Genomic DNA, 16,726 nt, shown 5'->3' on the forward strand with positions numbered 1-16,726 from the left:
CTGGCAAGTATGTATTCTCTGCATTCACACGATGACAATACCAAGACAGGCTGGTTAACAAGTGCGCCAGCGCCCTTCTCCCGAATGAGCCCCTTCAGGAGAATGTCTCCATACCAATTTTCATCATCGACTGGGAAATGTGCCAACTTGGTGTTCGACCACTTGACCTAGGACAGATGATAGCAGAGCTATATGAACTCACCTTGTTCAAAGATATTCAGGCTGGCTTGTGGATGGTAGAGGGTTTCGCCAAGGGGTATGACTTACCGAATGATGCGTTCGCCTTTCGATCCGCAATCCATGTGGGAATTCACCTGATCAACTTTGGCAGCTCGGTACCTGGCTGGGGCAGCCCCGAGCAAGTTGAGGAGGTGGTTGAAACAGGGAGGGATATCATCGTAAAGGCATGGGAGAAAGATAGGGAGTGGTTTGCGGACCATGCGCTGGGCTGCCTCTTCGCTACATGATATCAAGTTAAAAAATTCTTTACTGCCCTAGGCTGTAATTGTTCTTCAGAGGTAAAATTACTATTTGCTATGTTTAGCTTGTGTCGTTTCTAGGCCGTTCTCTTGAACCCACGCCTACTACATTGTAAGAGTTTTGCACGTGATCTAGAAAATTGAGCCAAAGAATCAATGACTCTTCTACGTGAAAGCTCACTCTTACCTACCAAGATACACGAGAATGTTATCTCAATAACATTAAAAGGTTTACCTTATCATTTGATGCTTGAAAGTTGTCTCTGTGAAAATGGAGTCAGGGACGGCGGGGTCGCAGCCTGTGCGCTGCAGGAGGTGTAATGAACGAGAAGCCACACATAAGATCAGGACGGAGCCAGCTTGCAAGTATGACTATAGAGCCCTCTCAACTAAAATTTTCGATTCAAACTGACAAATCTATTCAGTGTGTGTTTCTGTCGCTTCATCAACATGAAGACCATCAAACGAATGGAGGTGCTCGACAAAGAGGTCAGGAGTCCAGTGCAGCCTAAGCACTATCTTGTTGGCTTGTCATTTGGCCCGGCCTCGTCATCTATGCTGCACATCCTCGAGGAGAACGTCCAGTATCAATTAAAGAAGCGGAAGTCTGCTTCATACCAACTCACAATTGTTCACGTCGACACAAGTCTTACGCCACCCTCACCCTCTGATGCTGGTTCTGAAGCAGACCTCCTACTAAAACGGTACCAGGAAAGGTACCACCGGTTTTCGTATGAGTGTGTGAACCTGTCATATGTCCTTGAGCTGAAGACCATTGACTGGTCTGTTCTACCATCAATGGAGACCGGTGCAGAAACGGAGCCACGTGAGAAGCTGGCGGGATTCTTTGGCAGACTTCCATCACTTACCTCAAGAGCCGACATCCTCAGGCTCTTTATCCGACACATCCTCATTGCCAAAGCGGTCGAGCATTCGTGCACTGCTTTGCTCCTGGGGTATAGTACCACAGCCCTTGCGGAGCTTACCTTGGGAGAAACGGCCAAGGGCAGGGGCTACTCGCTGCCATGGCAAGTCAATGATGGAATTTTCCCCATACCACATTATCCAACAGATGATGAGCCTCCAGAAAGTGGCCCAAATTCGAGACGCGAACCATCCACAATAGCAATCTACTATCCAGCCCGCGATGTGTTCCGCAAGGAGCTCGTCTCCTATACCGCCCTCACAGATCCCCCGTTGTCTGACCTTATCCCCGAGGGCACAGAGAACACAGGCTCCGTCGTCTCGCACAAGGAACTTAGTATAGAGGATGTGATGGCACGATATTTTGAAGACGTGGAAGCGAACTACCCCTCAGTAGTAGCAAATGTGGCAAGGACAACAGGGAAGCTCGACCGACCACATGGCGGTGATAGATGCAGGCTATGTGGAACAGTTTTGGATGAACAAGGTGACGAAAGGTGGAAGGGAGAAATAGGAGACGATGGCGGCAGCGCCACAGGGAAGCTATGTTACGGGTGTGATAGATCAATCAACAGCTGATATAGCTTTTACAGATGTGTCTTTGACATCGTATTTCTTTATTCAAGGCTCTGAGCCAGGTGCTAACTTTTCTGATGCCCAACCAAAGGTCTACGAATAACTTCTGAACCCGCGCCTGGTATATGCAAAAAGCCAACCATAAAGGGAAACTTGGAATCAAGGGACCCCACAACTCCTTTTTCTTACAAATCAGGGTGTAGCCAAAGCATCTGCTGGCAATATCCTATTCTCGATCTTCCTGATTAGCTTGTTCGTCTGCTCTGCCAAGCTCAAGGTCAAGATGGTATGCGGCAAGATTCGGGCGAGATGGGGTAGAAAGCCTTTGTAAATGGCGAAGAATCCTTCGGTTTTGATTGTCTTGCCCAAGCAGTCGAACACTCCCTTGTACAAGTTGCCGTTTTGGTTGTACAGCCGGGACATGATGGTATCTAGCGGCGGTTAGACAAGGCTTTAGAAACTAGCTTGCGGGTGGATCTTCTTACCAGGAGGGTGCATGAAGACACAGACAACGAAACCACTGCATGCACTACTCGTCAAATGCAGCGCTGGGCCTTCCTCCATGCCGAGATGCTTCACGAGGCGTCTTTTGGCGAAGAAGTACGTTGGCAACTGCACCGAGCTTCCGAAGCCCGTCCGGATCATGGCCGCGCCGACTCCGCGGTACAAGCCGCGGGGACCCTCGCCCTTGTAGATCTGGCTCAAACCGTCCCAGGCATTCCGGTACTTGTGCTGCGTTCCAACAGGTAGGAATGGCGAGTAGCTCTGTAACCTGGTCTTGACAAGGAAGAAGGGGCTTCCGGCAGCTGCACCGATAATGCCGGAGGAGGCACCGCAGAGCATATTGATCCCCAGACTCTGGACTTTCTCATCCTTGAAAATCAAGTTTGACAATGTCTTGCGCATTGGCTCATAGAACCCCAGACGACAACCATTGAGTAGAACCTGGTATATGTATGCTGTTCCCAGGCCACGGTATATGCCCCGTACTCCCTCGTTCCGGATGATGACCGACACGCCGTGGAAAGGTCCTCGGTAATGATGTGGTTGATGTCCCTTGTCTTGTAGTTCTCCTTGCAATTGCATCCTATGCGCCTTGGTTAGTCTAGGCCATCATTGCAGTAATCCAATGGTGTAACCGACCGAATCTTGACCGTCTCGAAAGGATGTGTTGCGGTGACCGCACCGCACGCGGCGATGCCGCCGGCAATGAACGCACTTTCGTGGATGTTAGCTCTAGCTTGAATATAAAACGATATTCCCGGAGTTCGTACCCTACAGTAGTCGACATTGTGCGCTCTTCAAGGTGCGTTGTGTGCTGCCGTCGCAGTGACTCCCAGTCGGTGCTGGTTCCGGAGTCGCAGCCGGAGCTCTCGAGCGAGGATTGTGCTGTTACCGAGCAGCCCGCGGCACAGATGACGGGGAAAATATACAGGGAATTGAAGCAAAGGAGTGGTAGTTATGTTATGATTAGAAACGAGAGGTGATTAGTATTAGGTCTTAGCTCAGATCCATCCTTTCGCATCGATGCTTACTGTCCTCGCTCTACCGTACTGTAGGTCGGTGTTGTTACAATGCAGTGCGGGTTATTGGGTGTTGTAAACGAAACCTTGCGCTGACCTAGCTCCAGTAGCGGGAAATTTTTCCCTGGGTCCTCGCAAAAGTCGCTGCGGATTCGGAGGGTGCAATGCGATGCCCGCCTCAGCTACGGGGAGTGTCCCAACTAGCCGGATGACGGCATTTGGCGCCCGCTGCCATCAGCACTGTCGGGCGAGGCACACGGACCATCTGTGCTCTGCCCTGGCTCGCCCGGGGCTACAACAGCACCAGCGCACCACAGCATTACCAGCGGAGGGGAATCTGGATCTCGGGCTGCTGGTTGGCTAATAATCTGCAGTAGCTCAACCTTGAAGACGCCAGCTTTACGACGGAGCTCCACCGCAGCTTTTTCAAGGGGACCTATTGGTAGTAAACCGCATCATCATATGCACTTACCTTAGCTTCCAATTCAATCGAGCCCTTGAGAAGCGCGCCTCTCACTCTTGAGACACGCTTACTACCACACAAAACAGCCGAAAGCGCCTGAGAACTGGATCATCTCAACTAAAAACCTCACGCACAGCTTGCCGGCGCCGCATTGACTCGACAGCCAGCGCGGAATAGCCATGGCGTCCACTCCAATGGACCTCGACGGCCCCGAGTCCTCACCGGCAAACAATACCCCAACTCTTAACATCACTCGTACCTTAGGTACCAATATCAACAGCACAGGTCTAGTGAGCGATGTGATCGCGAACTTCAGACCGACAAAGGTTTGTGTTCTTCTGTCCCGACTTGCTTTCTCAACCACTAACGAGAGGCGTTGCAGCACTTCAGGCGAGACGATGTCAAGGAAGGCCGCCCCCAGCCTCACATCCTGTCTCTGGATTTCGACGACCCTGGCGAGCTATGCATGACTTCAGAGAGTGACGAAACGATTCAGATCTACAATGTCAGGGAAGGTCGGCACGACAAGACCCTGCTAAGCAAGAAGTACGGCGTGAAATTGGCCAAGTTCACTCACACAAGCTCGAGCATCGTGTATGCGAGTACAAAAGCGAATGGTACGTTTTTGTAGATTCCAAAGACTCCGATATCGCTAATTGAATACCTCTACAGATTCGATCAGATACCTGGCAACTCATGACAACTCCTTTATCCGGTACTTCGAGGGACACGAAGGCACTGTTACATGCCTAGCAATACACCCAGGCGCCGACAACTTCATTTCTTGCAGCCGAGACGACACAGTCCGACTATGGGACATCGGTACGAAGCAATGGACTGGAAAATTGTTCCTGAAAACACCATATCTCACGGCATGGGACCCTTCTGGCAAGGTATTCGCGGTTGCTTCATCAAGCGGTGGAAGCATCTTACTCTATGAGCACCGGAATTTCGACAAGGCACCGTTCTCTACATTCGATGTAGTGGCAGCTGGCGCCTCAGTCGACCAACACTATACGATGCAGGGATGGACAAAATTGGAATTCTCCAACGACGGAAAATGCGTCCTGCTAGGCACTCGCGGCAATGGTCACTTTGTCCTGGATGCCTTTGACGGCAGCCTGCGAGCCTACTTGCGCAAGCCCGAAGGCGGAACACGAAGGGCAGCTGCAGGAGAGAGCAGCGCCGGCAATGGCGCCTCTTCAGAAAACCCGGCGAGTCTGGAGAGCAGTGGGGACTGCTGTTTCTCACCAGACGGCCGATATGTCTTGAGCGGATCGAAGAAGGATGTTCTGGTGTGGGATCTGCTTAAGGTCTCGCCCGAGAAGAAGACTTTAGATCCGACCTATGTTCTGGAGGACAAGCGAGAAGCGGCTGTTCTGGCATACAATCCTCGTTTCAATCACCTGGCGACAGCCGACCAAGATCTGATGTTCTGGTTACCGGATCCTCACGTATAGCGCATTCGAAATACGGTTTGATTTCATTGGGCTTCATGAGGAAAGGAAGTGCTCTCACATTTAGAGGGGTCAACGTCATTTTTTCTGGTGGAGAAAAGATGATACCCGTTGCATTGAAGGCGTCAAGGGAATGAGGTTTAAGGAGTTCTTGAGAGGCAAATAATCATCAGCAAAGCAAAAGTAACATGAATATGGTTCAAGTGTTAATATTAAAAGGCTATTGTATGAGTACAGTCAATTAGATAGCAACTTCGTTTTTTGAAGCAAGACTCTATTGGCAGCTTCTATTATTACGCACAAGTCTGTGCTGTTATGAAATTGATAGTAATGTAGATGAGAGCGGTTAGCAAATGATTGTACCCCTATTCTGTAGGAGCCTCCTAGATGGCTTGAATTTCTGGGTGAGGCTCACACCTAGTGGGATATCGATGGATGAGCTGATGAGCTCCCTTCACAATTGGCTGCCCCGCAGTGACCAATAACCCCACCACATCTCGAATACTCAAAAACTCCAAATTCCACTATCAGCACCGTTCGCGTGACGTACACAAAACCATACAATATACTCGCCTTCGCAGACGACGACACCCTCGTGCCCGCCGGGAATAACACCATAGTCGCAGCTGAGAACGCTTGGGTGCCTGGTCCACTGTTCAAGAGAGTGGACTGGTGGGAAAACATCGCCAAAATGCCTACCTACCCGACCAGCCAGGAATGGCTGCGCCAATCTTCTCTCCTTCTTGAGGCCCGACCTTCCACAGTAAGTACACTTTACTGATGCAAGAGATGCTCTGTCAATGGTGCCCTTGATCGAAGGGACGTAGCCTTGGTCTGGGCTAACTTGCCTCCCCTACAGACCCGCATCACAAGCAAATACTCCATCAAGCCCGCGAAGTCAAGGCCAGCGAAGGAGGGGGCCGCGGCAGCAGCAGCAGACGCGGAGCCGAAGCCGCCGCGCGGGCGACTCGTGCTCAAGACGTTCGATCCGGTCGGCGGCGTCACGCTCAAGTATAAGACGACTAAGGCCGCCGAGGTGGCGCGGCTGATCCAGATGCTGGGCACGCTCGGCCGCACGATGGCGGCGCTGCCACCGCTGCCGCAGGAGGAGGCCATGCCCGATGCACCGAAGGAGGAAGCGCCGGCACCAGTAGCCCCTGCTGCGGCTGCCGCCCCGTCACAGCCAGGGCAGCAGCAGGGTGGAGGCGGTGGAAAGGGTAAAAAGAAGAAGGGCAAGAGGTAGCGCAGTGATGTATGTATAGGGAGGGAGTGCGGAAACGTAACCTAACGAGGGTTGCCATATTTCAAATTGCTAGATGGCTGATTGTCAAGGCATCTTGGAGGGTGGACCAGTCAATACCAAAGCGGCAATAGGATCAAGAACATTCAAGACGACGAGTGCATAGGCGCGCTATGTTTGCTCATATCGTCCATTGATTTTCTAGCAATGAAATCTACTAGTACATGTCTCTTCCAAAGACATCAATTCGTTTCCCATCAGCATACCGCGCCATGACCATAACCGTTGCTCTGCGCAGAGTATAATAAACACATGACCCAACTCCTCGAAACGCCATGAAATGACAAAGAGGTATTTTGAGACGGGATGTACCGCGATTAGAAGGGGTTGAGACACGCCCGAGGACAAATCCTGCTGTCCGCGTCTATGCCAAAAGGAAAATGCAATGTGATGTAATGCATATACAAGAGCAAAGACCGCAGCACAGGTTTAGAAGTCGTCATCGAAGGAGAAGTCACCACCGTTCTCGTTCTTGGCCTCGGGGGAAGTGACATCGTCCGAAGCGACCTTCTTTGTGCTGTTCATGACACCAGCTTTCTGGTACTCGCCAACCCGCTTCTCGAAGAAGTTGGTCTTGCCTCCAAGGGAGATGTTCTCCATGAAGTCGAAGGGATTGGTAGAGCGGTAGACCTTCTCGTTGCCGAGAGCGACAAGGAGTCTATCGGCGACGAACTCAATGTACTGCTTCATCAGATTGGCATTCATGCCGAGCAGAGCACAGGGCAGAGCCTCAGTCAAGAACTCTTGCTCGATCTTGACAGCATCGATAATGATGTCGCGGACAACCTCCTTGCTGGGTCTGTTCTTCAAGTGTGAGAAAAGCAGGCAGGCGAAGTCGGTGTGGAGACCCTCATCGCGGGAGATGAGCTCGTTGGAGAAGGTCAGGCCGGGCATCAAGCCACGCTTCTTCAGCCAGAAGATAGAAGCGAAAGCACCGCTGAAGAAGATACCCTCAACGGCGGCAAAGGCGACGAGGCGCTGAGCATAGGTGGAGTTACGGTCCTGGATCCACCTGATGGCCCAGTCGGCCTTCTTACGGATGCAAGGAATAGTGTCAATGGCATTGAAAAGGTAGGTGCGCTGGGCAGGCTCCTTGATGTAGGTGTCGATGAGAAGAGAGTAAGTCTCTGAGTGGATGTTCTCCATCATAATCTGGAATCCATAGAAGCATCGAGCCTCGGGGATCTGCACCTCTCCGCTGAAGCGCTCAACCAGGTTCTCGTTGACGATGCCATCAGACGCGGCGAAGAAGGCCAAAATGTGAGAGACAAAGAACTTCTCATCGTCATTCAGACGATTGTTCCAGTCATGAAGATCCTTGGAGAGGTCAATCTCCTCAGCAGTCCAGAAGGAAGCCTCAGCCTTCTTGTACATTTGCCAGACCTGTCAAGGGATGTCAGCGCGTCAACCACTTTACGCGTCAGAGGGGCAAGTCGCGTCGCGTACCTCGTGATACTGGATGGGGAATAGGACGAAACGATGAGGGTTCTCCTTGAGAATGGGCTCCTCGAGTTCCTCAGCAGAGAGACCAGGGGCCTTGGGGGCCTCCTCCTGCTTAGCGACCTCGAGGGCAATGGGCTTGTCGGCCTGCTTGGCATCCATGCTCTTAGCGAGGTCAGTGACACCGGCGTCAATCGGCTGGTTCTCCTTGTCGGCGGCACCGAAGTCGAGCTTCTTGACGGGAGACTCGATCTTGAAGTTCTCAATGGCAGAGGCAGCCTGGGAGAGACGCGTGTTAGCAATTGAGGCTGTCAAAGAGGCTGGCGACGATGGCGAATTACCTGCTTAGAGGGGGTGATCTCGACAGACATGGTGTCAATGGGGATGAATTGAGGGTAAAGGAAGATGGAGAGCAGCCGCAGATGACGATCAGATAAGGAAGATGGTCTGTAAGATGCGGATATGCTGAATGGGAACGCGGTGTTGCGGAAGTGGAAGTTTGTTGAGACGTGTAGGCGGATTGAAAGCAGAATTTATGAGCGGTGCTAAAGTGGTCCCGGACGCGCCAAACACCAGGTCACGTTCGCGGGGCGTGTTTGTGCGGACCCCCTGTAAACGCGTCGGACCCGCCCTGTTTCTCGCCCTGGGCACTCAATTTCCCCAGCCTGTCAACACCAGCCACCTGATTGTGATTCCTGTCGGTGTTAATGGGCAAAAACAGCCGGCTGCACCTCGTAGACCGAGCTGTTGATGGAGACTGCCCAGCTTTGTCATGGATTATGGCACGAATATCGACCCATTGGTAAGGATGGTGGATGTTTTTATGCTGTCATGAACAATGGAAACTGAGTTTCTTAGTCTCTGTTGCCTGCGCCCTAAGTGACATCACCAATGGCATCGCCAGATACTCGCCAACGCCCTCCCACATCTGGATCTTGTACATTGCTGAACATATGAATCGCCCACTACAAGATAGACCATATGGGGGGAAAAGGCCAGATTATTTTGTTATTATGAGCATTTATTGAACTCAATGGGCTTGCCATGCTATGAGAATTACTACTATTGCTAAACATGCCTGCCTGGACTATCAGAACCTCGAAACTCCTGATGCGACTCGTGCTGGTATAAGCCAATCTAACGCCTTATGAGACTTGAATCGATATAATGAATCGAAGAGTTGGACTGACACGTTGCCAATGTCCAGCTTATGGTCCCTGGAGCATCACTTTCGCCCGCTGCTCGACGGCTTCGCGCGGCCGTTGTCCGGCCGGATACCGCTCATAGCCATCTCCTCGTCGCCTTGCCGGTTTTTGCTGCCGCCGAACAGTCCGAGTCGAGATTTGGAAGCCGCGGTTGGAGGAGCCTGTGGCTGAGTTGCCCCCGGTTTGATGAGATTGTTCGGGTTTCCAGCTGCTAGTTTCCGTTCCTCCTCGCCCTTCTTAATCAGGTATTCTTCCAGTAACCAGGCGTTGCGGGTGTTGGCTCGGAAGACGGCGTCAGCGAGATCTCCCAAGAACGGAATCAATCCCACGGCAAAGTCCAGCATGATGTTCAGCATCATCCGCGACTTGAGTGCTGCGGGAAGGCCCCCATCGATTTTGCTAGCGTGCCGCATGACCATGACTGCCAGGAGAGCGTCTATCACATCACCGATTGCGGGAATGATACCAATCACGCTGCTCCAGCCGAAGCGGATGCCGCAGCAATTGAATAGCGACATGTCTAGGCGCCATGCCTTCCGACGAACACTCTTGAGAATCTCGCCATCGTGTGCGGAAATGCCAGGTGGGACGCCTTTCTTCTGTTTCTTGACCCTTCCGGTGTCGCGGCCGTGCTTATCGTAGACCTTGACCTCCTCGTGATAGGGATCCTAGCAGACGGTTAGCTTCCCGGGTCGGATCAGTACAGGGAGTGAGGCTAATCATCCAAGCCCACTAACCTTTGAGTTGATGTTCTTCGAGGCTGCGTCTTTCAGCGCCTTCTTGGCGACCAAATTGAAGATCGCACCAGACATTGTGACTGACTATGATTTCGTGTGGATGTTGATGAAGAGGTCAAAATTGTTGAGTGCAGAAACGCCAAGGGCAGACGATGGCCGTGTTTAAAAGTAAAATGCTGTAATGGTCTGGGCGTTTCTTTGTGTGGCGGGTGGGAGATACGAGTATTGGTTGGCCGCGCGTGAAAGTCGTTTGTTTCAGAAGGCGCTTTGCAGACTTATATTTAGGGACAGCACTCGACCCGACCCAGGTTCAACAGCTGTGATTGACTGCTGGCAAGAGATCTCAGATCACAGAAGGAAACAGAAATCTGAACACGTCGGACTACCTACCTAGGTACGGTACGGTCTTTATGAATGTTAGGCTTGGGGAACTGCCGGAGGGCGCCCATACGTTTGAGGCCCCATGCTACGCCCGCTTTCTTGATTTCGCGACACGCATGTAAATCGCAAATGCCCAATGACGTCTCTAAGCCGATGCGCGACCAAAGCGTACTAAGGTAGGGGACTGAGCTTGTTTCGTGTGGCTGAAGCTGGCGAGCTAGAAAGTGAAGAGCGGGGCTAATCAGGAGCACAGCCACATCGGTTTTTCTCCGGGCCAGTGTGGCTCCCTCCAGCGTGGTTGTTTCAGTGAGTAACCGATGCAGCCCAGTGGCAATTCAACAAATTGATAGTCAGGCACTAGCCACACCTGCATTTCAGTTGTGGGCATGATGTGTGTGTAGCGGTATTTTGCTAGAGAGGACTCACTAGCGTACAGCCGTCACATTGGCACTGAATAACTGATCTGGCACCACCAAACCAACTGACCAACCAGCACCTTCCGCCTTCCGGCTGCTGTCGCGAATTGGGAAACCCACTGCAGCTGTCCATTTGTTGCGATCGATCCACGTCGTCCATCTCCCCACGTCTTATCGATACAACCCACTGCCCGGTCTACCCTACCACAGCTCGCCTCACCCACAAGACTCACTCCCTTCGTTCCTGCGACTGATGCGAACACATAGCGGGAAGTCACAGTTCACTAGTCTCGTCGTTTCACTTACCTTATCTCCCATCCCTCGCGCCATTCGCGGCTGATCTCGTCCCTTCGTACGCCGAACTTCAACCCATTGCGACGACTTCACTTCAGCTTAGGGTCGCCTCCAGACCACTCACTCTCGGCTCATCCAACGTGCCAGCGTGACAGCTGCTATTTCTCTATTACCGTGGATATGCTTGACGCGTTCAATCACGATGACAGAAAGGAAGATGCAACTCGAGGATTGTGAGTCAACAGAAGAGATATTCCAAGTCGACCTGCTTAGAGGTTCACACCTCATGATGCATACTAACTGTGACCTCAAGGGCTGGACGACCTCTGCGTCCGCTTTATAATCAACCTCCCACAAGAAGACCTGTCCACGGTCGCGCGAATATGCTTCCAAGTTGAGGAAGCCCAGTGGTTCTATGAGGATTTCATCAGGCCACTGGATCCAACTCTACCGTCGATGACCCTGCGAAGCTTCTGCCTTCGCATCTTTCAGCATTGTCCTCTACTCGCACCGTTCTCTGTTGAGAACCATATGCGAGCGTTCGAAGAGTTTCTCCAGTACAAAACCCGAGTACCCGTCCGAGGTGCAATCCTTCTCAACGAAGCGATGGACTCGACCGTCTTGGTCAAGGGCTGGAAGAAAGGCGCCAATTGGAGCTTTCCCAGGGGCAAGATCAACAAAGACGAGGATGATCTGGAATGTGCCATCCGCGAGGTCTACGAAGAAACCGGATTTGACATAAGGGCAGCTGGCCTGGTCCCTGAACGCGATGAGGTGAAATATATTGAGGTTACAATGCGGGAACAGCAATTGCGCCTCTATGTCTTCCGCAACATTCCCATGGAGACACATTTCGAACCAAAGACAAGAAAGGAAATCAGCAAGATTCAGTGGTACAAGTTATCAGAACTACCAGCGTTTCGGAAGAAAGGCAATCAACAACAGAACGATGCGGCTGCTGCGTCGAATGCAAATAAATTCTACATGGTCGCCCCCTTTCTCGTGCCTTTGAAAAAATGGGTTGTCCAGCAGAAGAAAAAGGATGCCGCTCGCAATCCTCATCATGGGCACCTCTTTGCACAACCTCTCAATGAAGAGCCAGTCACTGAAGAGGAAAGTGGTCTCCAGCCGGAGCTTTTGAGCGAATCATCACGTATCACCCCTGCAATTGATACGCTGGAAGGCGCTACAAGAGAGCTCCAACGCCTCCTCAAAGTTCAACCACCGACACAGGGTCTGCAAGTTGGGTCAACAGCCCAGAATAGTGATAAGGGCGGTGCGCTGATGGCTCTACTTCAAGCCAAGGGTGGGGAGCCGCCTCAACAACCTCCTCAGGTCAATAGTCAAGTCCCGCATACGCCATTCGATCTCACGTACACTCATGCCCCTGAGCCTCACACTCCGCATCATCACCATCCTTCGCAGCGCTTGCCTTTCTCTAGCTATCAAGCTCCTCCATCTTTCCCAATTCCTCCAAACATGAATCAAAACTTTGCGGGTTCTTACGGTCCTGCACCTAATGTTCCTCCTCAGATGATGCCGCAAAATCAGTACCCAAATCAGCACGCGGCATATATGGTTCCGCCTCAACATCAACGCGAACCTATCCAGCTACTACACCCCCAACCGTTACCACCCCAGGTTCCTAATGGTCTCCTCACCAAGGGTTTTGTGCCAACGCCTGCGGTACCGGAGGAAAGATCCAATGTGCCCGAACTGGCTGGTCAACACGTCCGGACTCAATATGACACCATGCAAGTGATGCAACAAAACTATGTTGCGGCTAGTAGGGCTCCACAACATCAGCGAAACCCTCAAGCTGCGGAGCTGCTCAATATCTTCAAGCAGGCTGGCAACCATACTTCGGAAACCCACACTCATGTCACAGCACAAGCACAGCCATCGGCTGAAGATGATCGTCAGGCACCGCCTGTCAACTGGGCTCCTTTGACGTCAACCTATGGCCCTCAGCATGGCTCCAACCCTACTCGACCCACAAACATAACATCACAGCAAATGCCTAGCAATGGGTCTTCACAATTTGCTGGTGCTCAAGCGCCCCTCAGACAGCCCCAGACAACTGAGAAGCAAAAGTCTGCTCTTCTTGACATATTCAAGCAGCAAGGCCCCGCGCCGGAAACTCATCAACGTCACACGAGCTCTCAAAATCCCACGATTTCCCAACCTCAGCAGGTTGCGTCTCGTTATGTTTCTAGAAATCCGAATGTCGAAAATGTTATAACATCTGCACAAGTGGGTGGTGGTCCTGGCCAAGTTAACCCCGATCTGAATCTCCCATTTGGAGCTCTTTCAATTCTTAGTCGGTCTAAGAACCCGAATGACCAGCTCAGCAACGAGCCGAGCCCAATGCAGCAGCCCCAGACGGCTCTGTCTCGTTCAAGTGAGCTCCCAGCTCCTGCAAGCAAACCCCTGGAGATCATAGGATCCAGCCATGTACCACTAGCCTCGCACCCAAATTTATCTCCCTATCAAACCCAGGCCTATCACGGATTACCAAGTCCTCAGGCAGGATCATCTTTCAGTGGCTCGGGAGGCGTTCAGCGGCGTCAAGACGCCAACCCAGAACAACGACAAAAACTTCTGTCACTGTTTGGCAAGCAACAGGCATCACCCACTGGTTCCTTTTCCGACGATAAGGGCAAAGTTAAGGACCAAAGTGTATACGAGCAAGGGCACAGCGGTACGCCTCGATCTCGCGTCGCGTCTTTGGCCTCCGCTAGTGGGGATGGGGCTTCAGGGGGCGCTTCTAGGTCAAGGCGCGGCTCTCAAACCCCTATCTCTCCTGCGGAGCGTAGCTTCCTGCTCGGCATTCTTGAGTCCGTATCCAACAGTGCTCGTTGAAGACTTTCTGAAAGAGCAGGCATCAACGGCAAGAGAGCGTTTGACACGAGCAGTAATCAGTCCTCTATTGAGTGTTCTAGATTGATTGAGCCCGCATCATGCGCTTCTCTGTTGCAAAGCTTAGGATCCTTGGAATTTCGATCACGTATATCGTTAATATCATCAATGCATCGGAAACAGCAAATGTTACCATTGGGGGACATGCATCGCAAGGAGTTGGTTGTTGGACATAGTTTCTCTATCCAGTGGCCGTCTTCGTGTCTCATATATACCCTTAATAAGTCAACCTGAGTTTCATACCTTCAGCAATTCAAGCTGTCTATGACAAAAAGACGAAGCCGTGGTATTCGTGGGGTCTTGCCTGCCCGATGTAGAAATTGGTGTTGTGCACGGGATCTCGATTGGCAGCCATATATATCCATGCACATGACAATACGTGCTGCTTGATTAAGTCATGTACGACGCAAGAGTGGACTGATATACACTGCATTTCGCACGCTTTTGTAAGTCTCCTGCCGTCTCCAGGTTTTACCAATCCTGTACCCCACGCAGCTAGCCGTGGTGGTTGTTGCAGTCGGGAAGAGCCCCTCCCCGCTCGTCCTCGTAGTAGCCTCCGGCTAGACCTAGATACATGGTGTGATCTATCCAGCGCCTGCTCGCCCCATCCGATGGGAACGTTCCCAGAGAGCCTCCGGGGAAGCTTGACCAGTGTCTTGCCACTCTCCGTCTGAGGTTGGCCACTTCGGGAGCGAGCGTTCGGTTGCCCCAGCTGATGGTTTGAAGATTTTATTTCTTACAAAGTCCCTTATCTATGAGCCATCGGCCACTAACATGGCGAGGTTCAACATCGAACCACCATCCGCCACCAACCCCATCTCAGGCGGCCCAGACCGGTGAGCAAACATCAACATCTCTGGAGAGTGCCGGTTTCGCATGCCTCAGGGTGATGTTACCCCCTTCTTTGCTTGAGGGAATTTCTATAAAGTTCAATATGTTTTCTCTCGTGACTGCCACCTCTCTTGGCTTGATGTATACATAGTGGGCAAACGCACAGCTCGAGTGAATTGTGTTCGAAACGGTTTCTTTCTTGTATGACAACCTGTGCACTGCAATATCACGGTCATCCCCAGAAAGTTGCAGACAAGAACGAATATTTGGTTGGTGCTCTCAAATTGAAAGCACAAATCCATAATGCTCTACAACGAGTCCCCGGATACGCTCTTCCAGCCAAAGAGCGCGGTTGATCCGACAGGCTATGGCAAAGTCGCTCTCGTGACGGGCTGCGGTTCGGGCATTGGACTTGCAACCACGCAGCTACTCCTGGCGCATCAGTTCCAAGTCTGCGGGCTCGACATCAACGCATTCGACTACGACCTGCTGCGGCTCGCGGACCATGGCCGTTTTCACTTTCACAAGGGCGACCTCACGGCGCCGGGGGCATGCGAGGAGGGCGTGCGGATCTGCCTTGCGACGTTTGGGTAAGTCTAATTCGTTATCTGGCACCTTTCAGGGGCTGGATGCTCATCTTCGAAATTTAGATCAAACATCGACGTTCTGGTCAACGTTGCCGGCGTCATGGACAACTTCAGCAGTGCGGATGGCGTGTCTGACGAGATGTGGGCGAGGGTGCTGGAGACAAATCTCACTGTGCCAGTCAGGATGATGCGCGCTGTTATTCCCTTTATGAGGGCAAAGCAGGACGGTGTGATCATCAACGTGGCGTCGACGGCGGCGCTCAGTGGTGCCATCGCGGGTATAGCATATACGGCATCCAAGCACGGATTGGTAAGCGTCTTCCGAGAATACCATCCGGTGTCAGTGTTTTGATACTAAGAAAATGACCAGCTTGGAGCGACAAAGAACGTTGCCTGGAGATTTCGCAACGAGGGGATCCGCTGCAACGCCATCCTGCCGGGCTCGATCGATTCCGCTATCGGCAAGGCGATTGCAGAGGGCGGAAAGGAGAGCTGGGACGCGAGCGCTTACGCAGAGGTTGCGTATGTCTTCCAGTGCTTCGATAGAAGTATCCCACCATCGAGAACATCGTTACTGACAGTTACAGGCCTGTCCATGCGTTACAAACCAAGTCACGCAAGATAACGCCTCTCGAGGTGGCCAAGACGGTTGTATTTCTCGCCAGCAACGAGGCAAGGACGATCAACGGCGTCAGCTTACCAGTTGATCAGGCATGGAGCGTAGTCTGATCGCAGCTGACTCGCTAGCAGCTATTTTGAATTTGGAGCATTCTGGAGTCTTGGACATTTGGGAGCAAAAGTCACTCGCTCTTGGATAACGGGTCAGGCGGTCTGGTCTTCCTAGGGGGCAGCGCTATTCATAAGCATATAGTCTAAAACGGCCCGACTGAGCATCGTCATATATAACTTCGAACAACCGTAGCATCTCCACGCACTTCTCTCCCTGACTTTCTTAACCATGGTGATCAAGAGACCCCATGTACTATCAATTGATATACTGTGCTCCAATGTAGCCCCAGGGTTGTGTGTGGGGATGTGGAGAAGCGGCTCTGTGCGGGCCGTCTCCCTAGCTTCGGCAGTTATGAGTCTTTGAAGCTAATCGGGAAATACTTTCGTGATCCGCGATCTGCAGGATCTTGGATGATGTGAGCAGCGGGGAGATTTTCCTATTTACCGAACAAAAGATCCTTCCAG

General features: G+C 51.9%; 6 protein-coding genes across 6 annotated transcripts; 3 read left to right on the plus strand and 3 right to left on the minus strand.

Annotated features, from left to right (window-relative positions):
• Positions 1 to 2,432: 2,432 nt before the first annotated feature.
• UCRPA7_74 (putative mitochondrial oxaloacetate transport protein) lies at positions 2,433 to 3,270 on the minus strand (the record flags this gene model as incomplete). The annotated part of the gene is made up of 3 exons (XM_007912672.1): positions 2,433 to 3,066; positions 3,123 to 3,197; positions 3,254 to 3,270. 3 exons carry the CDS (start codon positions 3,268 to 3,270, stop codon positions 2,433 to 2,435), a joined length of 726 nt encoding a protein of 241 aa, XP_007910863.1.
• Positions 3,271 to 4,159: 889 nt separating this feature from the next.
• On the plus strand, positions 4,160 to 5,425 carry UCRPA7_75 (putative wd repeat containing protein 82 protein; the record flags this gene model as incomplete). Its single annotated transcript, XM_007912673.1, has 3 exons — positions 4,160 to 4,291; positions 4,348 to 4,582; positions 4,638 to 5,425. The coding sequence occupies 3 exons, from the start codon at positions 4,160 to 4,162 to the stop codon at positions 5,423 to 5,425; spliced, it is 1,155 nt and encodes a 384-aa protein (XP_007910864.1).
• Positions 5,426 to 6,113: 688 nt separating this feature from the next.
• UCRPA7_76 (putative wd repeat protein) lies at positions 6,114 to 6,665 on the plus strand (the record flags this gene model as incomplete). The annotated part of the gene is made up of 2 exons (XM_007912674.1): positions 6,114 to 6,185; positions 6,282 to 6,665. The coding sequence occupies 2 exons, from the start codon at positions 6,114 to 6,116 to the stop codon at positions 6,663 to 6,665; spliced, it is 456 nt and encodes a 151-aa protein (XP_007910865.1).
• Positions 6,666 to 7,151: 486 nt separating this feature from the next.
• On the minus strand, positions 7,152 to 8,533 carry UCRPA7_77 (putative ribonucleoside-diphosphate reductase small subunit protein; the record flags this gene model as incomplete). The annotated part of the gene is made up of 3 exons (XM_007912675.1): positions 7,152 to 8,105; positions 8,169 to 8,441; positions 8,504 to 8,533. The coding sequence occupies 3 exons, from the start codon at positions 8,531 to 8,533 to the stop codon at positions 7,152 to 7,154; spliced, it is 1,257 nt and encodes a 418-aa protein (XP_007910866.1).
• An 854-nt stretch (positions 8,534 to 9,387) lies between these two features.
• UCRPA7_78 (putative ph domain-containing protein) lies at positions 9,388 to 10,179 on the minus strand (the record flags this gene model as incomplete). Its single annotated transcript, XM_007912676.1, has 2 exons — positions 9,388 to 10,035; positions 10,105 to 10,179. 2 exons carry the CDS (start codon positions 10,177 to 10,179, stop codon positions 9,388 to 9,390), a joined length of 723 nt encoding a protein of 240 aa, XP_007910867.1.
• Positions 10,180 to 15,248: 5,069 nt separating this feature from the next.
• On the plus strand, positions 15,249 to 16,261 carry UCRPA7_79 (putative short-chain dehydrogenase reductase sdr protein; the record flags this gene model as incomplete). Its single annotated transcript, XM_007912677.1, has 4 exons — positions 15,249 to 15,535; positions 15,596 to 15,842; positions 15,903 to 16,054; positions 16,120 to 16,261. 4 exons carry the CDS (start codon positions 15,249 to 15,251, stop codon positions 16,259 to 16,261), a joined length of 828 nt encoding a protein of 275 aa, XP_007910868.1.
• Between the last annotated feature and the right edge of the window lie 465 nt (positions 16,262 to 16,726).

The sequence above is a fragment of the Phaeoacremonium minimum genome (assembly GCF_000392275.1).
Source record: "Phaeoacremonium minimum UCRPA7 unplaced genomic scaffold PA7_03_scaffold_3, whole genome shotgun sequence".
In the NCBI taxonomy this organism is placed as follows: domain Eukaryota; kingdom Fungi; phylum Ascomycota; class Sordariomycetes; order Togniniales; family Togniniaceae; genus Phaeoacremonium; species Phaeoacremonium minimum.